We start from the raw sequence: 22931 nt of genomic DNA, 5'->3' as shown, positions 1-22931 counted from the left end.
GGAGAGCGGGCAAACTCCACACCGACAGCACACCTGAGATCAGGGTCGGAACCGGGTCTCTGGCGCCCTGTGGCAGCGGCTCTACCCGCTGCCGCCCACCATGCCCATCCAGCTGAAAATAGTCACAAAAAAGGCCATTAATAGTTACCACGCTAACAATCTCCCGATTTCCCCATCTGGACACTTCAGTCTGAAAAGAAGCGGAGGAGAGCTTATTTGTAATCCTTCTTAGCATTGCCAAACGGATTTGGAGAGGAGTGGGGGGTGAGGGGGGATAAATACTGGGCAGGTCTGAATAGTTTACATGCAAGTGTGGGCTCTAAGTAATTATGCTACTCTTTAAAATACATGCATCGGAAAATAAGATGCACTTTTGATGCCTAAATGTGTGTTCTTCACCCAGAAAGTGGAGCAGGGAGTCTCAATGCCAAGAGTTATGTCCAATTATGGACATTGTTTAATAGGCTGGTTTGAAATGATGGTGCCATCTCCCGTTCTTGAAAAAAATAACATTAAAGAAGTTGCTAGGAACATATTGTATATTTCAATACTGTGCGTTAAAATGCAATGCATTTTAGATAAATCAGGGTGTATAAATGTTTGTTTGCAGATTTGATTTTAGCTGCCTCTAACCCAGGCCTTGCTAAGATATCTTGGAATGAAATGGGGATGGAAGAGGAGAAATGAGAAATCTAATGCACTATAATGTCTGAAGCATGTCTTTTTTCTTGCCTTAACTCAAAAGTGACACCTTGTGAGAGAAGCAGGCTCCTAGAATACAGACACAAAAAGCTGGAGTAACTCAGCGGGACAGGCAGCATTCTCTGGAGAGAAGGAATGGATGACTCCAGCAATGCTGCCTGACCCACTGAGTTACTTCAGCTTTTTGTGTCTGTCTAAAGTAGTAATATATCATGGAACTCTTCCTACTACGATTTGTGGCTGAAAAGAACAAATCGAAAGCCTCGGAGATTTTGTTTTTAGAGATACAGCGCGGAAGCAGGCCCTTCGGCCCACCAAGTCTGCGCCGACCAGCGATCCCCGTGCACTAGTTCTATCCTACACCCTAGGGACAAATTTACAGAAGCCAATTAACCTACAAACCTGCACATCTTTGGAATGTGGGAGGAAACCGGAGCACACTGAGGAAACCCATGCGGTCACAGGGAGAACATACAAACTCCATACAGGCAGCACCCACAGTCAGGATCGAACCCACGATGAGGCAGCCATTCAGCTGCTGCGCCACCATGCTGCCCTTAAGGTGTTTGTAATATAGCTACATTTGGATAACTCTATAAATTTCACTTCAGAACCGCCTCTATTTTTTAAGGTTGAGGGAGAGATGGCTTACTCTTCTGTATAATTGTGTGAATGAGGAAGATGTGCTGACATACTGGCAAAAACAAACAGAGGCCGAGGCCTAAATAAAAGTTCATAAGTTCATGAGCGATAGGAGCAGAATTAGGCCATTCGGCCCATCGTCGACTCCGCCATTCAATCATGGCTGATCTATCTTGCCCTCTCAGCCCCATTCTCCTGCCTTCTCCCCATAACCCCTGACAACCGTACTAATCAAGGTACGAATAAAAGTGGGGAAAAGCTTGGATGAATGACCGCAAGAAAACTGACTGGATTTCTGAACTCTTAAATTCCATCACTTGGGGCCAATCGAAACAAAATCTGCAGGGAACACTTTAATTGACAATGAACCATTCAATGCCACACAACCAGACAAGTCTTGAGAGCGGAGGATCGGATGCTGTCTTGTTTCCTGAGAACACACCAAACTTGACGTGCAAGTTACAAGCAGTAGCTCTTCGAATGCACACGACTCTGGCTGGGACTGGCCAAGGGTGCGGTGGAATCTTCCACATCTATGCATAAAGGTATCACTCATTAATCAAAGCGATTGAAAGAAGAAGTTGGCCATTATCTCAGCACCTTCTGCTGCCGAGGGTCGTTGAGTGAAGGTCTACGGTATTGTTGTGGGTCCAAGGAGGAAGGTAGAGAGAAGTCCGCTGAGGTCTGTGTTAGGCTGGAGCTGACAGAGGCTGGAGGAGTAAGGGAGAATTAGCAAGCTTGGGTAAAGTTTCTTCTCAAGGCTGCTGAAGTGCATGAGGAGGAGAGGAAGGACTGTCCATTATACGTCCATCTTAAGATGCTGGGCCTTATGCACCTTTCTTATCCTTGCATGTACCGAACGCATTTCTTTTTCTTCCTGTGAAACAATGAGAAAGAGTCAAGTGTAAGAGAAAGTGCGGATTCACATCGAGGATATCTCGAAACGTAAATGCCACGACCCAGCGCGCACACACAGGGCGTCAATAAGGGGCACAAAACAAGTTCTTCCTTAGTTTTCCCAGCAGTTGCGCTCCTAACATCAGCCGGCGGGACTTTTGTCAGTCAGTTTCATTTCCATGACCTTCCTGTTCACACAGACTAAATGGATGGGAATTTGGGGAGGGGCTGTTTCCTTCCTTGAGCCCCAGTCAAGGGGGAAGGAACGGGGTACAATAACAATAATAATAATAACAACAGTGGACTTCTGAGAAGTGTGGCTTAGAACTTAAAATAATGACAAAAGGAGTAAGGAAACTGGAACATTTAAAAATGAAGCTTTGAAAACACCATGGGGTGGCAATACAATGGTAAAATGGTCAACTTGATCTTGTCTCCTTTTTACAAAAATAATCTTGTTTGTTTCCTTCTAGAGATAGGGGTTTCTTTGCACAGCATACAGGCAGGAAATCTGATTACAGGCTTTCAGTCATGTTGAGGGAATCAAAGGTTACAGGGAGAAGGCAAAAGAATGGGGTTGAGGTAAAAATAGATCATCCATGTTCGAATGGGCAAGCAGACTCTATGGGCCGAATGGCCTAATTCTGATCCCATGTCTCACTTTAGATTTGGATTTAGACGTAGAGATACAGCGCGGAAACAAGGCCCTTCGGCCCACCTAGCCTGCGCCGACCAGCGATCACCCCGTACACGAGCACTATCCAACACGCCCGAGGAGGGACATGGAAACATAGAAACATAGAAAATAGGTGCAGGAGGAGGCCATTCGGCCCTTCGAGCCTGCACCGCCATTCATTGTGATCATGGCTGATTTTTGCTGACAATTTACAATTTTTACCGAAGCCGAATAGCCTACAAACCTGCATGTCTTTGGAGTGTGGGAGGAAACCAAGGCACCTGGAGAAAACCCACGTGGTCACAGGGAGAATGGGCAAGATCCGTACAGACAGCACCCGAGGTGAGGATCGAACCTGGGTCTCTGGTGTTGTAAGGCAGCAGCTTCTACTGCTGCGCCACCATGCCACGCCCATGTCAGATGTAACTAAGGTTTTTGATGTTAAAAGCATGGAGGGATGGATGACTTACCATCCCGATTTTTCCCATTCAAATTTTCTTTGGCAGGGAATGAGCCTCTGGGATTAACGAGGCATTCCCATGCCTGGGAATCCGTGTGAGGAACAGGGAAAAATGTCTCTTCCCACCGTTCTCCTCTTACATGTTAGTGTTACAACTGTTAACACATTCGTGTGACTGCCAGGACTTGGTTCAATATTAGACCACTCCTGGAGCAAACGCAGTTTTGAGCACCAGAGAGGCGCGATTTCTTTAAACTTTGGAGATACACAGTGCGGAAACAGGCCTTTCGGCCCACCGAGTCCGCGCCGACCAGCGCTCCCCGCACACTAACACTATCCTACACACACAACTGGGGACAATCTACAATTTTACAGAATCAATTAACCTATAGACCTGCACGTCTTTGGAGTGTGGGAGGAAACCGGAGATCGTGGAGAAAACCCACGCGGGTCACGGGAAGAACGTACAAACTCCGTACAGACAGCACCCGTGGTCAGGATTGAACCTGGGACTCTGGCGCTGTGAGGCAGCAGCTCGACTGCTGCTCCACCGTGCCGCCCTCGTGAAACACTGTTGGATTCGGAACCATTTAAAATGAGTAATTCATAAGGGAGTAGAAGGGAGATTTAAAACTGGACTGCATTTGGTGACTGTTACAAAATAAACATTTATAGTTTTGATTTGATTTTCCTTGCATTCCACAAAACAAACAAATCCTTTGCTGGACTGGATGTGGACTAGTGCACAGTTTTTTGCCATTCACTAATGCTCCCAGCTATAACTCCTGATTTAAAGGTCAATAATAGTCCCTTTATTCAAGTCTTAACTCAATGCTCTTAATCTAAAGAATCTCACTCAAGCCATTCAGTAGTGTGTTTGATTTTAGCGTATTTTAGTTTAGAGATACAGCGTGGAAACAGGCCCTTCAGCCCACTGTCCAGGCTGACCATTCATTACACGTTCACTAGTTCCATGTTATCCTGTCATATGGTGAAAGAATGGGTCGACTGGGCTTGTATTCACTGGAATTTAGAAGGATGAGAGGGTATCTTATAGAAACATATAAAATTATTCAGGGATTGGACACGCTAGAGGCAGGAAACATGTTCCCGATGTTGGGGGAGTCCAGAACCAGGGGCCACAGTTTAAGAATAAGGGGCAGGCCATTTAGAATGGAGATGAGGAAAAATCTTTTCATCCAGAGAGTTGTGAATTTGTGGAATTCTCTGCCTCAGAAGGCAGTGGAGGCCGATTCACTGGATGCATTCAAAAGAGAGTTGGATAGCGCTCGTAGGGCTAGCGGAATCAAGGGATACGGGGAGAAGGCAGGAACAGGGTATTGATTGTGAATGATCACCCATGATCACATTGAATGGCAGTGTTGGCTCGAAGGGCCGAATGGCCTACTCCTGCACCTATTGTCTATGTTTCTATGTATCGATGTTTCCTATTTTTGCATCCTCCAAACTAGGGGCAATTTATAGAAGCCAATCAGCCTACAAACCTGAAAGGCCATAAAGTGCTGGAGTATCTCAGCAGGTCAGGCAGCATCGCTGGAGAACATTTAGAACATTCCAGATTGAAGAAGAATCTTGACCAGAAACATAATCTACCCATGTTCTCCAGAGATGCTGCCTGACCTGCTGAGTTAATCCAGCACTTTGTGTGTTTTTATTAACCAATATCTACAGTTCTTTGTTTCTCCAATCCACAAACCTGCACGTCTTCGGATGGTGGGAAGAAACCGGAGCACCTGGAGAAAACCCACGCGGTCACGGGGAGAAGGTGCAAACTCCACACAGACAGACAGCACCAGAGGCCAGGATCGAACCTGGTTCTCCGATGCTGTGAGGCAACAGTTTTACCGCTGCCGCTACCACTATCCCGCCTGTCTCTGATTTGTAGTCACCAGTGAAAGAAAACATTCATCCTTCTACCTGGGGAATTAATTTGATTTGAACTCTGATCCCAGTGGTGAAGTAAAACGCTATCTGTCAGTCTGCAATGGAACACCATGGACCACCTCATGCACTACCATGGCCTTGTTCTCCAATTGTATTTTGCACAAATGTAGACACCAGGAACTGCAGATGCTGGAGTCTGAAGAAAAGTGCTGACTCGAAATATGACCTATCCATTTCCTCCAGAGATTTTCTACTAGTGATGCATGGATTGTCTTTCTGCCGACTGGATACCTCAGTACACGTGACAATTAATGAAACTGAACTGAACCTGACCCACTGAGTTACTCCAGCACTTTGTGCTTTGCACTGATATCATGATTGTTCTGCAGTCTTTTTTCTTTTCCCTGTCTTGTATGATTTATGAATACCCTATGTTTTGTGTGCTTGTCTGAGTCGACGTGAGTGTGGTGCTGCTGCACGCAAGATGTTTCCTTGTGCCTCTATCTCACCCTACTGCATGACAGTGAAGTTTCACTACACTAGTTCAACATTCACATGTAGATTTGAAATGAACAGTGAAATTTGAGAGGGTGCTTAACGTCACACTTGACTTGAATGATTTTCTAAGGTACAGAACTTCCCCAATCAACAAATCCAGGAGAAATGACAGCACAATAAACGACCAACATTGTCACTGCCAGTGGTTGCAAAACGTTAAAAATGGAGTCATAATTTACACATCATGTCTAATCATCTTAGGCAACATTATTTTGGCACTCAAAAATGATTATGACTGTTATTAGTGCAATAGAACGTCAACAATGCTTGACATTTTGAAAGAGCACGCTAAAGGTGGAATGAGAATAATAAACCACGTGTGTGTGTGTGTGTGTGTTGTATGTATGTGTATATATATATATATATAATATATAGAGCGGAGTCAAGGGATTTGGGGAGAAGGCAGGAACGGGGTACTGATTGTGGATGATCAGCCATGATCACATTGTATGGCGGTGCTGGCTCGTAGGGATAAAAGGCCTACTCCTGCACCTATTGTCTATTGTCTATTATTTATTGTCTATACATACAAATATATATATATATTTGCTTTAGTTTAGAGATGCAGCATGGAAACAGCCCCCCCCCGCCTACCAGGTCCGCCCCTAACAATGATTACTAGTTTAGTCTGAAGAAGGGTCTCGACCCGAAACATCGGCCAGAGATGCTGCCTCACCCGCTGAGTTACTCCAGCATTTTGTGTCTACTGGTTTAATTTCGTTTTGTTTAGAGATACAGTGTGGAAACAGTCCCTTCGGGCAACCGAGTCCGCGCCGACCAGCGATCCCGCACACAAATACTATTCTACACACACTAGGGACAATTTACAATGAAATCACGACCAATTAATCGACAAACCTGTACGTCTTTGGAGTGGGAGGAAACCGGAGAAATTTCAAACACAGGTCACGGGGAGAACGTACAAACTCCGTACAGATAGTTAGCTAAATTGTTCCCAAATATTTAATAAAAATATGGGTTAAATGAATGACACTGTGTAGCTGCATCATTCCACTAAAAATATTCACCTCCCAAATGTTTTATTCTTTTCCTGTTTCAATTTCCTTTGATTTTCTTAGTGGCTACACAACGTCCTGGCTAAAGTCATATGTTAACATTGGTCTGCTTTGTTGCTTTACCTGTGGTCTTTCTAGTTTAGTCTAGGTCAGAGATACCGTTTGGAAACCGAATCCACGCTGACCAGCGATCCCCGCACACTATCACTGTCCTACACACACCGGGGACAATTTACATTCATTAAGCCTAGCCAATTAACCTACAAAACTGTACGTCTTTGGAGTGTGAGAGGAAACCGAAGATCGTGGAGAAAACTCACGCAGGTCACGGGGAGAACGTGCAAACTCCGCACAGACAGCACCCGTAGTCAGGATTGAGCTGGGTTCTCTGGTGCTGTAAGGCCACAGTTCTACTGCTGCGCCACCGTGCCGCTCAATTTCTTAGTACATGTTGAATGCAACTTTCATAGTTGTACATTGAATGGGATTGGCATTGTATCAGTTTGTAAAGTGTTGATGGGTTGGTTTAGCGCTGCAATGACAATCTCTTTAACTTTGTCTTGAAAATAAAAAGATTGATATTGAAAAACATTCTTTCAGTCTGACAAGGATGATCCTTGTATCGCCATCATTGACTTAGGTGATAAGGATAATTGATATAATTAATCGGGGACGTCTGTCAAAGCAGCAGTTTGTACCATTTCAAGCAGTTGAGAAACATGCCTATATTATCCTCGAGCATAGAAACATAGAAAATAGGTGCAGGAGTAGGCCATTCGGCCCTTCGAGCCTGCACCGCCATTCAATATGCTCATGGCTGATCATCCAACTTAGTATCCTGTACCTGCCTTCTCTCCATACCCCCCTGATCCCTTTAGCCACAAGGGCCACATCTAACTCCCTCTTAAATATAGCCAATGAACTGGCTTCAACTACCTTCTGTGGCAGAGAATTCCACAGATTCACCACCCTCTGTGTAAAAAATGATTTTCTCATCTCGGTGCTAAAAGACTTCCCTCTTATCCTTAAACTGTGACCCCTAGTCCTGGACTTCCCCAACATCGGGAATAATCTTCCTGCATCTAGCCTGTCCAACCCCTTAAGAATTTTGTATGTTTCTATAAGATCCCCCCTCAATCTTCTATTTCTTCTAAATTCTAGCGAGTACAAGCCGAGTCTATCCAGTCTTTCTTCATATGAAAGTCCTGACAATCCAGGAATCAGTCTGGTGAACCTTCTCTGTACTCCCTCTACGGCAAGAATGTCTTTCCTCAGATTTGGAGACCACAACTGTACGCAATACTCCAGGTGTGGTCTCACCAAGACCCTGTACAACTGCAGTAGAACCTCCCTGCTCCTATACTCAAATCCTTTTGCTATGAATGCTAAGCATTCAGTTCTATCCTTCACCCTGTCAGAGCAGAGAATAAGCATGTTCCATTGTGTCCATGAAAATCATCCCTAAAGTGGCGGCACGGTGGCGCAGCGGTATAATTGCTGCCTTATAGAGCCAGAGACCCAGGTTCGATCCTGACCACGGGGTGCTGTCTGTAAGGAGTTTGCACGTTCTCCGCGTGAACGTCATATGCTGATAGAATGGAGCGGCTGGGCTTGTACGCTCTGGAGTTTAGAAGGATGAGAGGGGATCTTATTGAAACATATAAGATTGTTATGCGTTTGGACACGCTAGAGGAAGGAAACATGTTCCCGATGTTGGGGGAGTCCTGAACCAGGGGCCACAGTTTAAGAATAAGGTGTAAGCCATTTAGAACGGAGATGAGGAAACACTTTTTCTCACAGAGAGTTGTGAGTCTGGAATTCTCTGCCTCAGAAGGCAGTGAAGGCCGGTTCTCTGGATACTTTCAAGAGAGAGCTAGATAGGGCTCTTAAAGATAGCGGAGTCAGGGGATATGGGGAGAAGGCAGGAACGGGATACTGATTGTGGATGATCAGCCATGATCACCAGTGGCGGACTGGGTCTAAAATTATTGGTTGCCAGGAGACAAAGGGGGCCCACTTCATCAGGGGCCCATGATATAGGGGGCTCACTTTATCAGGGGTCCACTTGCCATTGGGCAGGCCGACACCCTGGCCAGTCCGCCACTGATGATCACATTGAATGGCGGTGCTGGCTCGAAGGGCCGAATGGCCTACTCCTGCACCTATTGTCTATTGTCTATTATCTATTGTGACCCGCATGGGTTTTCTCCGAGTTCGTCGGTTTCCTCCCACACTCCAAAGACGTGCAGGTTTGTAGGTTAATTGGCTTTGGTAGATGGTCCCCAGTGTGTGTAGGATAGTGTCCATGTACCAGGATCGCTGGTCAGTGCGGACTTGATGGGCTAAAGGTCCTGTTTTTCTGTGCTGTATCTCTAAATTAAACTAAACTAAACTAAAAGAGAAAGAAACTGTATAAAAGATCACATAGATTATTGTTCAGTGAACAGTCTAGTTTGACTGTTCCCAAAGGCCATTGCATTTGGCACTCTTAAATAAAGTATAGCCATGGTTACCTCATCTGATCCTCATGGTGTGGTTTAATGTCTTCATAAACAAGGCAGAGTGAAGAAGAGAAAGTGCAGCTTTAAAAAAAGTGCAGGGGCTGCAACAAGGTAGATTGGAAGATTGGAAAGATAGACGCAAAATGCTGGAGTAATCAGCGGGTCAGTCAGCATCTCTGGGGAGAAGGAGTGGCGTTAAGCTCCGAAAAGAAGGAATGGGTGACGTTTCGGGTCGAGACCCTTCTTCAGACAACTGAAAGTCAGAGAAGAGAGAAACCAGAGGTATGAAAAGGTACAAAGAACGAAAGGTATGAAAAGAACCAATCAGGGCCAGCAAGACTGGGCAAGGGAAAGTGGAGCCCACAATGGTCCATTGTTGGGAGATTGGGAATACATCCTTCGCATATTGAGAGGAGGTCCTTTCAAACGTCAGCAGTGGGGAAGAAGCTTGAATCTGGCGGTACGCGCCTTCAAGCTTTGGTATCTTCTGGCCATCGGTAGAGCAGACAAGAGGACATGACCGGGGTGTAAGTGGTTGCATTACAAAATACTATACAGTATGACAGCACAGAATGAAAGCATCGGCCCAACAGTAGTCTCATTGCACTGTTTCTGCCTCCTCTAATCCATCTTTACTTCAGTCATCAACATTCTCTCCTCACTAGCTATCCTGGTCACTGCAACTAGTCCACATTCAAGTCACTCTGGGGGAAGAAGTTTGTCCTGAAACCTCACTTGCAATTATTATCAACTCTTGTGAGAGAAGGAATTGCAGATGCTGGTTAATACCAAAGATGGACACAAAGATTCTGGAGTAACTCAGCGGGTCAGGCAGCATCTCTGGAGAGAAGGGATGGGTGACGTTTTGGGTCGAGACCCTTCTTCAGACTCAACCAGAGGTGGGGCATCCTTATCTCCACCAGCACAGTGGCGCAGCGGTAGAGTTGCTGCCTTACAGCGCCAGAGACCCGGGTTCGATTCTGACTATGGGTGCAGTCTGTACGTTCTCCCCGCGACCTGCGTGGATTTTCTCCGAGATCTTCAGTTTCCTCCCACACTCCAAAGTCGTTCAGGTTTGTAGGTTAATTGGCTTGGTGAATGTAAAAATTGTACCTAGTGTGTGTCGGATAGTGTTAATGTGCGGAGATCGCTGGTCGGCGCGGACCCGGTGGGCCGAAGGGCCTGTTCCTGCGTTGTATCTCTAAACTAAACTAAGATGCTGCCTGACCCACTAAATTCCTACAGCAATTTGTGTCTATCTTATAGTTGTGGCACTTAATTCCGATCTTGCGCTCTTGAGAAAATATCTTCTGTTCTACCCTTTCAAGCTTGTAATGGTGAGCGTAATTACATTTGCCATTAGGTATCCTTGTACACCTTCCTAAAGTGTTGTCTGTAATATTGCGTCTGTTGTTCCACATCAAATTTCGAGTCCTGGAGTCATACAGTGTGGAAACAGGCCCTTCGGCCCAACTTGCCCACACTGACCAACATGTCCCATGTCTGTCTTCTCTATTTGACAGAGAAAAGTCCTCAGCCAGACTGTGCAAAACACAAAGTGCTGGAGGAACTCAATGGGCCACAGGCAGCATCTGAGGAGGGAAATGGACACACAGCGTTTTGGCTGAGCACCCCTTACTGAAGAAGGATTATGACCCGAAATAATGTCTGTCCATTCGCTCCACAGACGTTCCTGACCCACTGAGTTACTCCAGCACTTTGTGTTTTGCTCAAGATTCCAGCATCTGCAGTTCCTTGCGTTTATAGCCAGATTGAACTTTTAACCTTTTGCTTCTTGGGCCATTGTCTTGAATGAGGCCTCATCTCGAATATACCACGACAAAAGTCGCAAAAGGGGATATACACTATATAAGTGAAAGGTTAAATTGTGAAAGATAGAATCCATGAGGGAAAGTGTGAGATTCCCACACTTAGCTAAGAAAGGCAAACTGGAATGTTTCTTTAACTATGGAGGAATTGAGAGACTTTGGTGTCCCTTGGTTCACAAACCATTAAAGGTTAGTGCACAGGCATTAAAACCATTCACAGAGCTTAATATCACACCGTGCATAAGATTGAGAGGGAAATGAGCCAAAAGTAAGAAGAAGGAAGGGTCTTGACCCGAAACGTCGCCTATTTCTTCTCTCCATGGATGCTGCCTCACTTGCTGAGTTTCTCCAGCAGTTTTGTCTACCTTTGAGCCAAAGGTAAGGTTTAAGGTCAACGTTTAAGGAGCATTTGGACAGGCAGACAAGAATAGGATAGGTCTAGAGGGATATGAGTCAAATGTAGGCAGGTGGGACGAGTGCAGATGGGGCATGTTGGTTGGTGTGTGCAAGTTGGGCCGAAGGGCCTGTTTCCACGTTGTGTGACTATGACTCCAGGACTTTAAATTTTCCAATTTTTGGAAAATAACCTCCTCCCCCCTTTTTTCCCCTTCTCTTCTCTGTGCCTCACCTGGATTTGCACTCTTTTCTCCCTTTCCCCATCCCTCATCTCCTTCCACCTGTATCCTTTCCTCTGGCTTCACATTTCATGCCTCTCCTAACTTTACCTCCTGATGTCACACTTTTTTTGCCAGTTCATCTCATCCCTTTATCCAACCATCTGCCATCTTTATCCAAAAGTCCCGTCACCCTGCATCCACTAGTCTGAAGAAGGGTCTCGAGCCGAAACGTCACCTACTCTTTTTCTCCAGACATCCTGTTTGTACGCCTCGAGGTCACCTTCCCCTCAGCCAACAATGAACATTTCCTTGATCACAGTCTGCTTTGATCTGTCCTTTTCACACCTTACATGCTCTTTGTTCCCTTCCATATCTCTAGTCTCCCTCGACCTGAAACGCCACCCATTCCTTCTCTCCAGAGATGCCGCCTGTCCCAAAGAGTTACTCCAGTATTTTGTGTCAAATCTTGGGTGTAAACCAGCATCTGCAGTTCCTTCCTACATATACTGTATATATATGCTGCCTGACCCATTGAATGACTCCAGCATTTTGTGTCTATCCACCCATGACTTGCCAGGCCTTGTCCCCCCTCCCCCGTTACAATCAATCCGATGAAGGGTCCCGACCCGAAACATAGTCTATTCCAGGTTCTCCAGAGATGCTGCCTGAGCCGCTGAGTCACTCCAGCACTTTGTGTGGACTTTCGCCGTAAAGTTGACCTCCTCCCAGGAAGCCTCTCGCTTGAACAGGTAAGAAAAGTTTGGACGAAAATGTTGGTCATTAAGGGGAAAAAAAACACAAGCAGGTTAAAGGTAGCTTAATTGTGGGTACCTGCAGCTGAGGCACCGCATCTATTGAAGATCAAGCTCGAACAATGGACGGCACATCATTGTGGTGTTTGTATCTGTTAGTGTGAAGTAAACAAAAACAACAATGGAGGAACATGGTTGGTTATATAAAAGAATGGAGTTAGTATGCAATTCTGCTGAGCCGCAAAAAAAAAAACGACACCAGGCTCCACACAGAATATTCGACCAGAAGAGGAAATGTGGGTTTCAAGAGACCGCCTTTTTGTCTTTCACTTGTCGGCGGCTTATTATTCCGATTGCACACACAAACAAGAACGATCACAATTCTTACTGCCTGGCCTTCGAACAAGAGACTCTGTCCCTACAGAACTTTCCAATCACTGTGACAAACCCCGCTCAGTCGCCTGTGTGACACTGTGGTTTGCAGCTCTATTGAGGTGGCGTGACTGTGCTTGTAGGTGTGCGAGCTCAACGTCATGCCCCTCAAGATGGGACACCAAAATGCTGGAGTAACGCAGCGGGGCAGGCAGCATCTCCGGAGAGAAGGAATGGGTGGCTTTTGAGGTCAAAGAAGAAGGGTCTCAGACCCGAAACTCTCCAGAGATGCTGCCCGTCCCGCTGAGTCACTCCAGAATTTAGAGTTTCCTGTCTTCGGAGTAAACCAGCATCTGCAGTTCCTTCCTGCGTCGTTTCCAGAACCCCAGGCCAACTCTGGCCAGTGCGGAAGGAGAGGGGGGGGGGGGGAAGAGGGTTAGTTGCTCGCTGTTTGCACACCTTGACAGCCGCAAGTCCGACCATCAAGGCCACCTGGTGCAGAGGGGGTTAAGCTACAGATACACACCTGCAGGGGTCACACCAGTCTGTCCGTTGGTCAAGGCCAAAGCGTGCCCGGCATTTCTTAGGTGAGCTTGGATCTGAACAAACAACAAAACAAAAAGGAGCAAAAAAAAAAAAGCAAAATATGTGGCAAGGATTGGCAAGGGAAGGCGTGAAAAGGAAAGCAAAGAAAAGCAATAGATGTTACAGCAACTGTTACAATCCATCCCACAGACAAAGTTATTTGACGCTACGAGGAGACAATCTGAAGGTTGTTTTAGTAAGCGACACACTTTACTGAGGAGCAGAGCCAGGTGTACCTTTCAATGCAGGAAGAGGTGGTGCTGCATTCAACAACAAATATAGACGTTTTACAGAATGAGAATTTCGTTTTAAAAAAGAGGGCAGAAGCAAAATAAAAATGTCGGCATGTTTGCGAAAACAAGAAGTGGCAGGAAGCAAAGCTATGGTTAGAAGCTGACGCAGACCACGAGAAAAGTGTAATTAAATCCGCAAGTTTTCAATCCTTCCGACCCTACCTCATTGACGGCCCTCGGACTATCCTTGATCGGACTTTGCTGGCTTCACCTTGCACTAAACGTTATTTCCTTATCATATCTCTATACATTGTAAATGGCTCGATTGTAATCGTGTATTGTCAGGTTTGTAGATTAATTGGCTTGGTATATTTGTAAATCGTCCCTCTTGTGTGTAGGGTAGTGTTAGTGTGCGGGGATCGCTGGTCAGCACGGACTCAGTGGGCCGAAGGGCCTGTTTCCACACTGTATCTCTAAACTAAAACCCCGATTACCTGCAATGACCAGAGGCGAAGTTCAACTCTATGTTGCCTGCTAAAAACACACGTACTTGCTAACATGCTAAAAATATATTAACCTGCTAAAAACATATTTCAAGCCATGCTAACACTTACCAGGAGATTCAAGACCATAAGCAAGACCGATCACCAACTAGACCGCAGTTGATACCTGCCATCTACCTCATTGGAGACCCTTGTACTAAATCAAACTTTACTAAACTCTATCTTGCACTAAAAGTTAGTGCCTTTATCCTGTATCTGTACACTGCGGACTGACTTACTTTAGCCCACTGTGTCTACGCTGACCAGCGATCACCCCGTACACTTATGCCCCTGTCCCACTTAGGAAACCTGAACGGAAACCTCTGGAGACTTTTTGCGCCCCACCCAAGGTTTCCGTGCGGTTCCCAGAGGTTGCAGGTAGTTGAAGCAGGTAGGGAGACTGACTAAAACCTCCGGGAACCGCACGGAAACCTTGGGTGGGGCGCAAAGTCTCCAGAGGTTTCCGTTCAGGTTTCCTAAGTGGGACAGGGGCATAACACCATCCTACACACACTAGGGACAATTTACAATTTTACCGAAGCCAATTAACCTACAAACCTGTACATCTTTGAAGTGTGGGAGGAAACCGGAGCACCCGGGGAAAACCCATGCGGTCACGGGGAGAACGTGCAAACTCCGTACAGACTGCACCCGTAGTCAGGATTGAACTTGGGTCTCTGGAGCTGTAAGACATCAGCTCTACTGTGTCGTCTTTGATTGTAATCATGAATAGTCTTTCCGTTGACTGGATAGCGCATGCAACCAAAAAGCTTTTCACTGTACTTTGGTACTAAACTAAATTAAACTCAACTAAGTTATAGGAGCAGAATTAGGCCATTCGGCCCATCAAGTCTACCGCGCCATTCAATCATGGCTGATCTATCTTTCCCTTGCAACCCCATTCTCCTGCCTTCTCCCCGCGATCTTTGACAGCCTTGCTATTCAACATGGTGGAATGAAAGGGAAGTGTGCACATGCACTTCATCCTGAGTGGACATTCTTCACATGCAGCCCAGTCATGTAAATGGAAATGCCTGTGAGCCTAAAAATAAAACACCAATAGGAGCCAAACCACAAATACCAAAGAGGCTAAGCCCCACTGCTTCACTTTTTTTGAAGTGCCATTTGCTGCATTCATCAATTCCTGGCCATCTAGATGATTTATTGGAGAGTTATGTAATATTAGATTGAAAGGTAGATTGAAATGTGTGAATGATATTTACTTAAAAAAAAACCTTCCATGACTGCATTTTCTTTATTCAAACCAGAGCTTCTTGGAAGTAGAATTTAAATCAGGACTGACTTTGCTCATCCGCCTCTTGTTAAGTGCACAGACATTTCTGATGAAAGACCATCCAACTCTCTCTCCTTCTCTCTCACTCTACAAATTCTGCCTGACCTATCGAGTAATACCAGCAGTTTCTGTTTTTATGTCCTTCTGGTTTGAATATTAATATGTTTTCCTGTTCAGGGATGTGAACATCTGTTTCTATGAGTCTATGCATGTCTCTTTATTGTCAATTTGCTTTGTGCTTGTGCCCATCTTTGAGTGTTGGCTGCCTGTTGTAATGTGCAACTGAATACCCTGAAATTGTGTGTGTGTGTGTGTGTGTGTGTGTGTGTGTGTATGTCTGTGTATGCCTGTACATGTGTGTGTGTGTGTGTGTGTGTGTGTGTGTGTGTGTGTGTGTGTGTGTGTGTATGTGTGTGTGTGTGTGTGTGTGTGTGTGTGTGTGTGTGTGCTGTATGTCTGTGCATGTGTGTGTGTGTACTGTATGTCTGTGCGTGTGTACTGTATGTCTGTACATGTGTATGTGTGTACTGTATGTCTGTGCATGAGTGTGTGTGTACTGTATATCTGTGTATGTGTGTACTGTATGTCTGTACATGTGTATGTGTGTACTGTATGTCTGTGTGTGTATGTGTGTGTACTGTATGTGTGTGTGTGTACTGTATGTCTGTGTGTGTGTGTACTGTATGTCTGTACATGTGTATGTGTGTACTGTATGTCTGTGTGTGTGTGTGTGTACTGTATGTGTGTGTGTGTACTGTATGTCTGTACATGTGTATGTGTGTACTGTATGTCTGTGTGTGTGTGTGTGTGTGTGTGTGTACTGTATGTGTGTGTGTACTGTATGTCTGTACATGTGTATGTGTGTACTGTATGTCTGTGTGTGTGTGTGTGTGTGTGTACTGTATGTGTGTGTGTGTACTGTATGTCTGTACATGTGTATGTGTGTACTGTATGTCTGTGCATGAGTGTGTGTGTACTGAATGTCTGTGTGTGTACTGTATGTCTGTACATGTGTATGTGTGTACTGTATGTCTGTGTGTGTGTGTGTGTGTACTGTATGGCTGTGTGTGTACTGCATGTCTGTGTGACTGCATGTGTGTGTGTACTGTATGTCTGTGTATGTCTGTACACTGTGTGTGTGTGTGTACTGTATGTCTGTGTGCAGTGGCGGACTGGCCAGGGTGTCAGCTTGCCCGATGGCAAGTGGGCCCCTGATGAAGTGATAGCAAGTGATAGCAAGTGGGCCCGTTAAATGATAGCATTGTAGTTGTGGGTGGGCCCCCTTTGTCTCCTGGCAACCAATATTTTTAGACCCAGTCCGCCACTGTCTGTGTGTGTGTGTGTGTGTGCCCATGTGTTCAGTTTCTTTCAGTTTAGTTTACGGATACAGTGTGGAAACAGGCCCTTCGGCCCACCGAGTCCGTGCCGACCAGCGATCACTCCTACACACACAGAGGACAATTTACAATTTATACCGAAGCCAATTAACCTACAAACCAGCCCGTCTTTGGAGAGTGGGAGGAAACCGGAGCTACTGGAGAAAACCCCCGCAGGTCACGGGGAGAAGGTACATACTCCGTACAGACTGCGCCCGTAGTCAGGATCGAACTCGGGTCTCTGTCGCTGTAAGGCAGCAACTCTATAGCTACACCATTGTGCCGCTTCTAAACGTGTGTGTGTATCTTTCCTTGTACGTGACTGTAACTGGGCTAACACTACGCAAAATGGACAAGCACTGCCCAGGACATCGGTGATTTACATTTTATTTTAGCGCCAGAGTCTCTTCTTCAAATTAGCATTTTGATCTGAAAAATTTGTTTCAAAAGACATTATAATACATTTATTGTACTGGAAATAATTATATTTCAGGAGAAGAAGCTCCCCTAACATCACCATTCACGTCTGGATCCACTTTCGAACAAAACTGCTTTTCACAGTGCATCTGAACTCATCTAAAGCTAGATTATACATTATAGTATACAATACCTTCCCCTACAACTGCAGAAGATGCAACACCTGTCGCTATATAGTACCTCCTCCCTCAACTCTGTGCAGGGACCGCGACAGTCCTTCCAGGTTAAGCAGAGGTTCACTTGCACCTCCTCCAACCTCATCTACTGTATCCACTGTTCAAGATGTGGACTCTTATACATTGGTGAGACCAAACGCAGACTGGGCGATCGTTTCACGGAACACCTTCGCTCAGCCCGCCTGAACCTACCTGATCTCCCGGTTGCTGGACACTTTAATTCTCCTTCCCATTCCTACACAGACCTCTCTGTCCTAGGTCTCCTCCATTGTCAGAGTGAGGCTAAACGCAAATTGGAGGAACAGCATCTCATATTTCGCTTGGGCAGCTTACAGCCCAGTGGTATGAATATTGATTTCTCTCACTTCATGTAGCCCCGGCATTCCTTCCCTCTCTCTATCCCTCCCCCACCCAGGTCGCACTAGCTTCTAGTCACGCTACAAACAGCTAATAATGGCCTGTTTCCTTTATCGTAGTTACTTTTTTGCATATCTTTCATTCATTTGTTCTTTATCTCTCCACATCACCGGCTATGTCTCTCGTTTCCCTTATCCCTAACCAGACTGAAAAAGGGTCTCGCCCCGAAACGTCACCCATTCCTTCTCTCCAGAGATGCTGCCTGCCCAGTTGAGTTACCCCACCATTTTGTGTCTATCTTCAGTGTACAATACATACAAGGTACTGCATCGAACAGTGTCAGGAAAACATGATAGATAAGCACTATCCACAGAAAGCATTTGTCAGGCATTAGAACCATTTGTTCTGAGATTTCCTGTCCTTTTGTACAAATCTCGATGCAATATATGAGAAACAGCACACAGAGTCAAAGGCTTTTCTGCCTCCTCAGATAACAAGGAAGGTTCGCTAGTTGGTAGTTTTGTGAAGACTATAGGGATCGATGGTTTATCTTGATGCCTGGGTGGAGCATACTGAGGAAGATCGGCACAAATTGCTGGAGTAACTCAGCGGGTCGGACAGCCTCACTGGAGAGAAGGAATGGGTGAAGTTTCAGGTCGAGACTCTTCTTCAGACTGCTTCGGGTTGAGATGCTTCTTCCAGTCCGAAAGTCTCGCAACCCCAAACGCCACCTAATTCCTTCTGTCCAGAGATGCTGCCTGTCCCGCTGGGTTACTCCAGCTTTCTGTGTCTTATGTCCACATTTCAAACCAGCATCTGCAGTTCCTTCCTTCACATACTGAGGAACGTAAGCCCAGAGAGAATCAGGTGGCTGCCAGTGGAACAACCTGATTCTTTCCATAGCTTCGGGGTTGGCTGAGTTTGGTGGAAGATAAGCGATCCCTCTCCAACCTTAACCCCCTGTGCTCTGCTACGCACACATTTTCCAAGCAGGCTCAACGACGCAAGTCTGACTTAAAATGCCTGGTGTAGGGATTTTATGTCAGCATTTCAGTTAATATTACAGATTAACCAAATTTCCAACTCGCTATCAAACCAAGGCGAGGGATCCGAATCGGCTTCTCGTTCTAGTCTCACTGCACTAAACCACAATGACATTTTAAAGGAACTGCTTGCAGTGTGAAACCAATCATCAGAACACCTTGGACGTAAGGTGCTGGAGTAACTCAGCGGGTAAGGAGCATTTCTGGAGAACATGGATTTGATGACGTCTCAGGTCGGGACCTTTCTTCTGTCTGAAGTCGGATCCCGACCCGAAATGCTACCCCCATCCATGTTCTGCAGGGAAACTGCCTGACCCACTCAGCTACTCCAGCACTTTGTGGGGTTTTTTTGGAAACCAGCATCTGCAGTTCCTTGTGTCTCCTAAATGCGTTGGAGTTTGTTTCAAGCTTCATGTTTAAAACATTAGAGCTGAAATTCTCTTTTTTGTTGTGACGCAACCCTGTACCACACTCTTCTACTTCTTGTTGCTGTCTGGGTTTGAGTGAGTTCATTTTACGTCAACAATTCTATGCGCTGATTTAGAAACATAGAATATAGCTACAGGAGCGAGCCCGCCATTCAATATGATCATGGCTGATCATCCTAAATCAGTACCCCCGTTCCTGCTTTCTCCCCACATCCCTTGATTCTGTTAGCCCTATGAGCTAAATCTAACTCTCTCTTAAAAACATCCAGTGAATTGGCCTCCACTGCCTTCTGTGGCAGAGAAATCCACAGATTCACAACACTGGGTGAAAAAGTTGTTCCTCATCTCAGTCCTAAATGGCTGACCCCTTATTCTTAAACTGTGACCCTAGGTTCAGGACTCCCCCAACATCGGGAACATTTTTCCTGCATCTAGCCTGTCCAATCCCGTAAGAATTTTACATGTTTCTATAAGATTCCCTCTCATCCTTCTAAATTCCATTGAATATAAGCCCAGATGTCCCATTCTTTCATCATACCTTTGTCAGTCCCGCCATCCCGGGAATTAACCTGATTTAGAATTCTGAATTTAGAATTCTGTTACCTGCAATTTTAACAAGGCTGAAGCCCGTTTGTAAAATGGGTAACTTGTTGAATAAAACAAAACTTTTAAAATGTCATCAGTACTTAGCTTTGCTAATACTACATCACGCTGTTTCAAATCATTGATGCACTTGGTTTCACATTGTAACTGAATAAGATAAAAAATTAAATGCAGATATTATGCATTAGGTATGAGGTGAAAATATTCTGTACCTTGATCAGAATCTTGCTGCTTATCTCTTTTCCTCCTTTTCTTTTTCCCCTGCAATATATAATTGAAATGCATTCAAGTCTAACTGCATTCTCAATCAAAGCTGTCTCAAATAATGTGTAGATAGACACACAAAGGTGGAGTAATGCCCCTGTCCCACTTAGGAAACCTGAACGGAAACCTCTGGAGACTTTGCGCCCCGCCCAATGTTTCCGTGAGGTTCCCGGAGGTTGCAGGTGGTTGCCGGAGGTTGCAGGTAGTGGAAGCAGGTAGGGAGACTGACAATAACCTCCAGAAACCTCTGGGAACCGCACGGAAACCTTGGGTGGGGCGCAAAGTCTCCAGAGGTTTCCGTTCAGGTTTCCTAAGTGGGACAGGGGCATAACTCAGTGGGTCGGGCAGCATCTCTGGAGAAAAGGAATATAGTATAGAAGTTGGGAGGTCATGTTGCAGTTGTGTAAGATGTTGGTGAGACCGCATTTAGAATATTGTGTTCAGTTCTGGGCACCATGTTATAGGAAAGATTTTGTCAAGCTTGAAAGGGTTCAGATAAGATTTACGAGGATGTTGCCAGGACTAGAGGGTGTGAGCTATAGGGAGAGGTTGAGTAGGCTGGTTCTCTATTTCTTGGAGCGCAGGAGGATGAGGGGTGATCTTATAAAGGTGTATAAATTCATGAGATGAATAGATCGGGTAGATGCACAGAGTTTCTTGCCCAGAGTAGGGGAATCGAGGACCAGAGGACATAGGTTCAGGTGAAGGGGAAAGGATTTAATAGGAATCTGAGGGGTATCTTTTTCACACAAAGGGTGGTGGGTGTATGGAACAAGCTGCCAGAGGAGGTAGTTGAGGGTGGGACTCTCCCAACATTTAAGAAACAGTTAGACAGGTACATGGATAGGACAAGTTTGGAGGGATATGGACCAAGCACAGGCAGGTGGGACTAGTGTAGCTGGGACATGTTGGCCGGTGTGGGCAAGTTGGGCCGAAGGGCCTGTTTCCACACTGTCTCACTATGACTGTGGATAGGTGACATTTCGGGTCAGAACATCACTTCTTCATTCTGGAAGATAGAGAAGGCCAGCACAAAACAGGGCCGGCAACAGATGACCCCAGGTAAAGGTGGAGTCCACAATGGCCCATTGTTGGCTGGGGAAGATGTGCTAACGAGAGGGGCACAAGGATGCGAAGAGTGGAACTAGCAGAACAACTAGTGGGGGGGATTCATGATGTGTATTTTGACATCCTTGACCATCCTTAGAAATTACTTTATTGCGGCAAGATTCTTTCCTTGGACTAATGTTCCCCAAAGGCTGAAAGAATTTCTAAGATGCCCTGATCTATACCTCACAGGTTCATAGAAACATAGAAATTAGGTGCAGGAGTAGGCCATTCGTCCCTTCGAGCCTGCACCGCCATTCAATATGATCATGGCTGATCATCCAACTCAGTATCCCGTACCTGCCTTCTCTCCATACCCTCTGATCCCCTTAGCCACAAGGGCCACATCTAACTCCCTCTTAAATATAGCCAATGAACTGGCCTCGACTACCCTCTGTGGCAGAGAGTTCCAGAGATTCACCACTCTCTGTGTGAAAAAAGTTCTTCTCATCTCAGTTTTAAAGGATTTCCCCCTTATCCTTAAGCTGTGACCCCTTGTCCTGGACTTCCCCAACATCGGGAGCAATCTTCCTGCATCTAGCCTGTCCAACCCCTTAAGAATTTTGTAAGTTTCTATAAGATCCCCTCTCAATCTCCTAAATTCTAGAGAGTATAAACCAAGTCTATCCAGTCTTTCTTCATAAGACAGTCCTGCTCTTCTCTGCTCTGTATCTAAGGCTCTACTGAGACTCGAATATAGAGGTCTCCTTGTCTCTGCTATTCAAGATATTCAAGATATTGTGCTCACGAAGAATGGCTTTTTATAAAAAATATGCAAAAGAAGCAGAATAAGCTTGATTGAAAGAGACCACATGGAAACATCAGTCCCAATGAGTTCATCGATCACCCGTTCACTCAAGTTCTATGTTATCCCGCTTGTGCGTTCACTTCTTGCACGCTCGGGGAGATTTGCAGTGGCCGATTAACCTACAAACCCCCACGTCTTTGGGATGTGGGGGGGGGAAACTGGAGCGCCCGGACGAAACCTATGCAATCACAAGGAGAACATGCAAACTCCACACTGATAACGCCCGACTTCAGGATCGAACCCCGGGTCCCAGCTTTCAGAAGGCAGGGCAGCATATAGGTGCAGCTGGTAGAGCTGCTACCTCACAGCAACAGACACCCAGGTTCGATCCTGATCTTGGATGCTGTCTGTGTGGAGTTTGCACGTACTCCCTGTGACCACGTGGGTTTCCTCCCGCATCTGATGATGTGTGGGCTTGTATGTGAATTGGCTTCTATTAAATTGCCCCTGGTGTGTAGGGAGTGGATATGAAAGCAGGGTAACATAGAACTAGTGTGAACGGGGTGGTCGTGGAGGGCGTGGACTCGGTGTGCTGTGGAGCCCGTTTCCATGGTGTATCTTCGGCCCACTGAGTCCACGCCGCCCAGCGATCACCCTGTACACTCCTTCTACCTGCCACACTAGGGACAATTTACAATTTACAGAAGCCAATTAATCTACAAACCTGTACGTCTTTGGAGTGCGGGAAGAAACCGGAGCACCCGGAGCAAA

At 45.8% G+C, this 22931-nt stretch overlaps 1 protein-coding gene and 1 long non-coding RNA gene across 10 annotated transcripts in view; one reads left to right on the top strand and one right to left on the bottom strand.

The window, feature by feature from the left end:
* The first annotated feature begins 409 nt into the window (after positions 1-409).
* Positions 410-22431, top strand: LOC116978273. Its single transcript, XR_004413429.1, has 4 exons — positions 410-556; positions 8605-8612; positions 21180-21188; positions 22417-22431. It is a non-coding gene; the product is annotated as an uncharacterized LOC116978273 (long non-coding RNA).
* LOC116978270 (transcription factor 7-like 2) overlaps positions 1685-22931 on the bottom strand; it is a 204242-nt gene continuing 182995 nt past the window's right edge. For 2 of the 9 annotated variants that reach the window (XM_033029291.1, XM_033029297.1), the window contains 4 exons: positions 20254-20302; positions 13454-13526; positions 12635-12707; positions 1685-2221 (listed from right to left, as the gene is read on the bottom strand). In XM_033029291.1, the coding sequence (XP_032885182.1) occupies positions 12665-12707; positions 13454-13526; positions 20254-20302 (165 nt within the window). In that variant the 3' untranslated portion in view covers positions 1685-2221; positions 12635-12664. Of the gene's footprint in view, positions 2222-12633; positions 12708-13453; positions 13527-20253; positions 20303-22931 lie in introns of those variants that run through there. The other 7 variants (XM_033029292.1, XM_033029293.1, XM_033029295.1 and 4 more) reach the window with 7 other exon arrangements.

Source organism: Amblyraja radiata, chromosome 11 (genome assembly GCF_010909765.2).
Source record: "Amblyraja radiata isolate CabotCenter1 chromosome 11, sAmbRad1.1.pri, whole genome shotgun sequence".
NCBI lineage: Eukaryota > Metazoa > Chordata > Chondrichthyes > Rajiformes > Rajidae > Amblyraja > Amblyraja radiata.
Note: the sequence above shows the minus strand (reverse complement) of the source record. Positions and strands in the feature narration are given on the sequence as shown.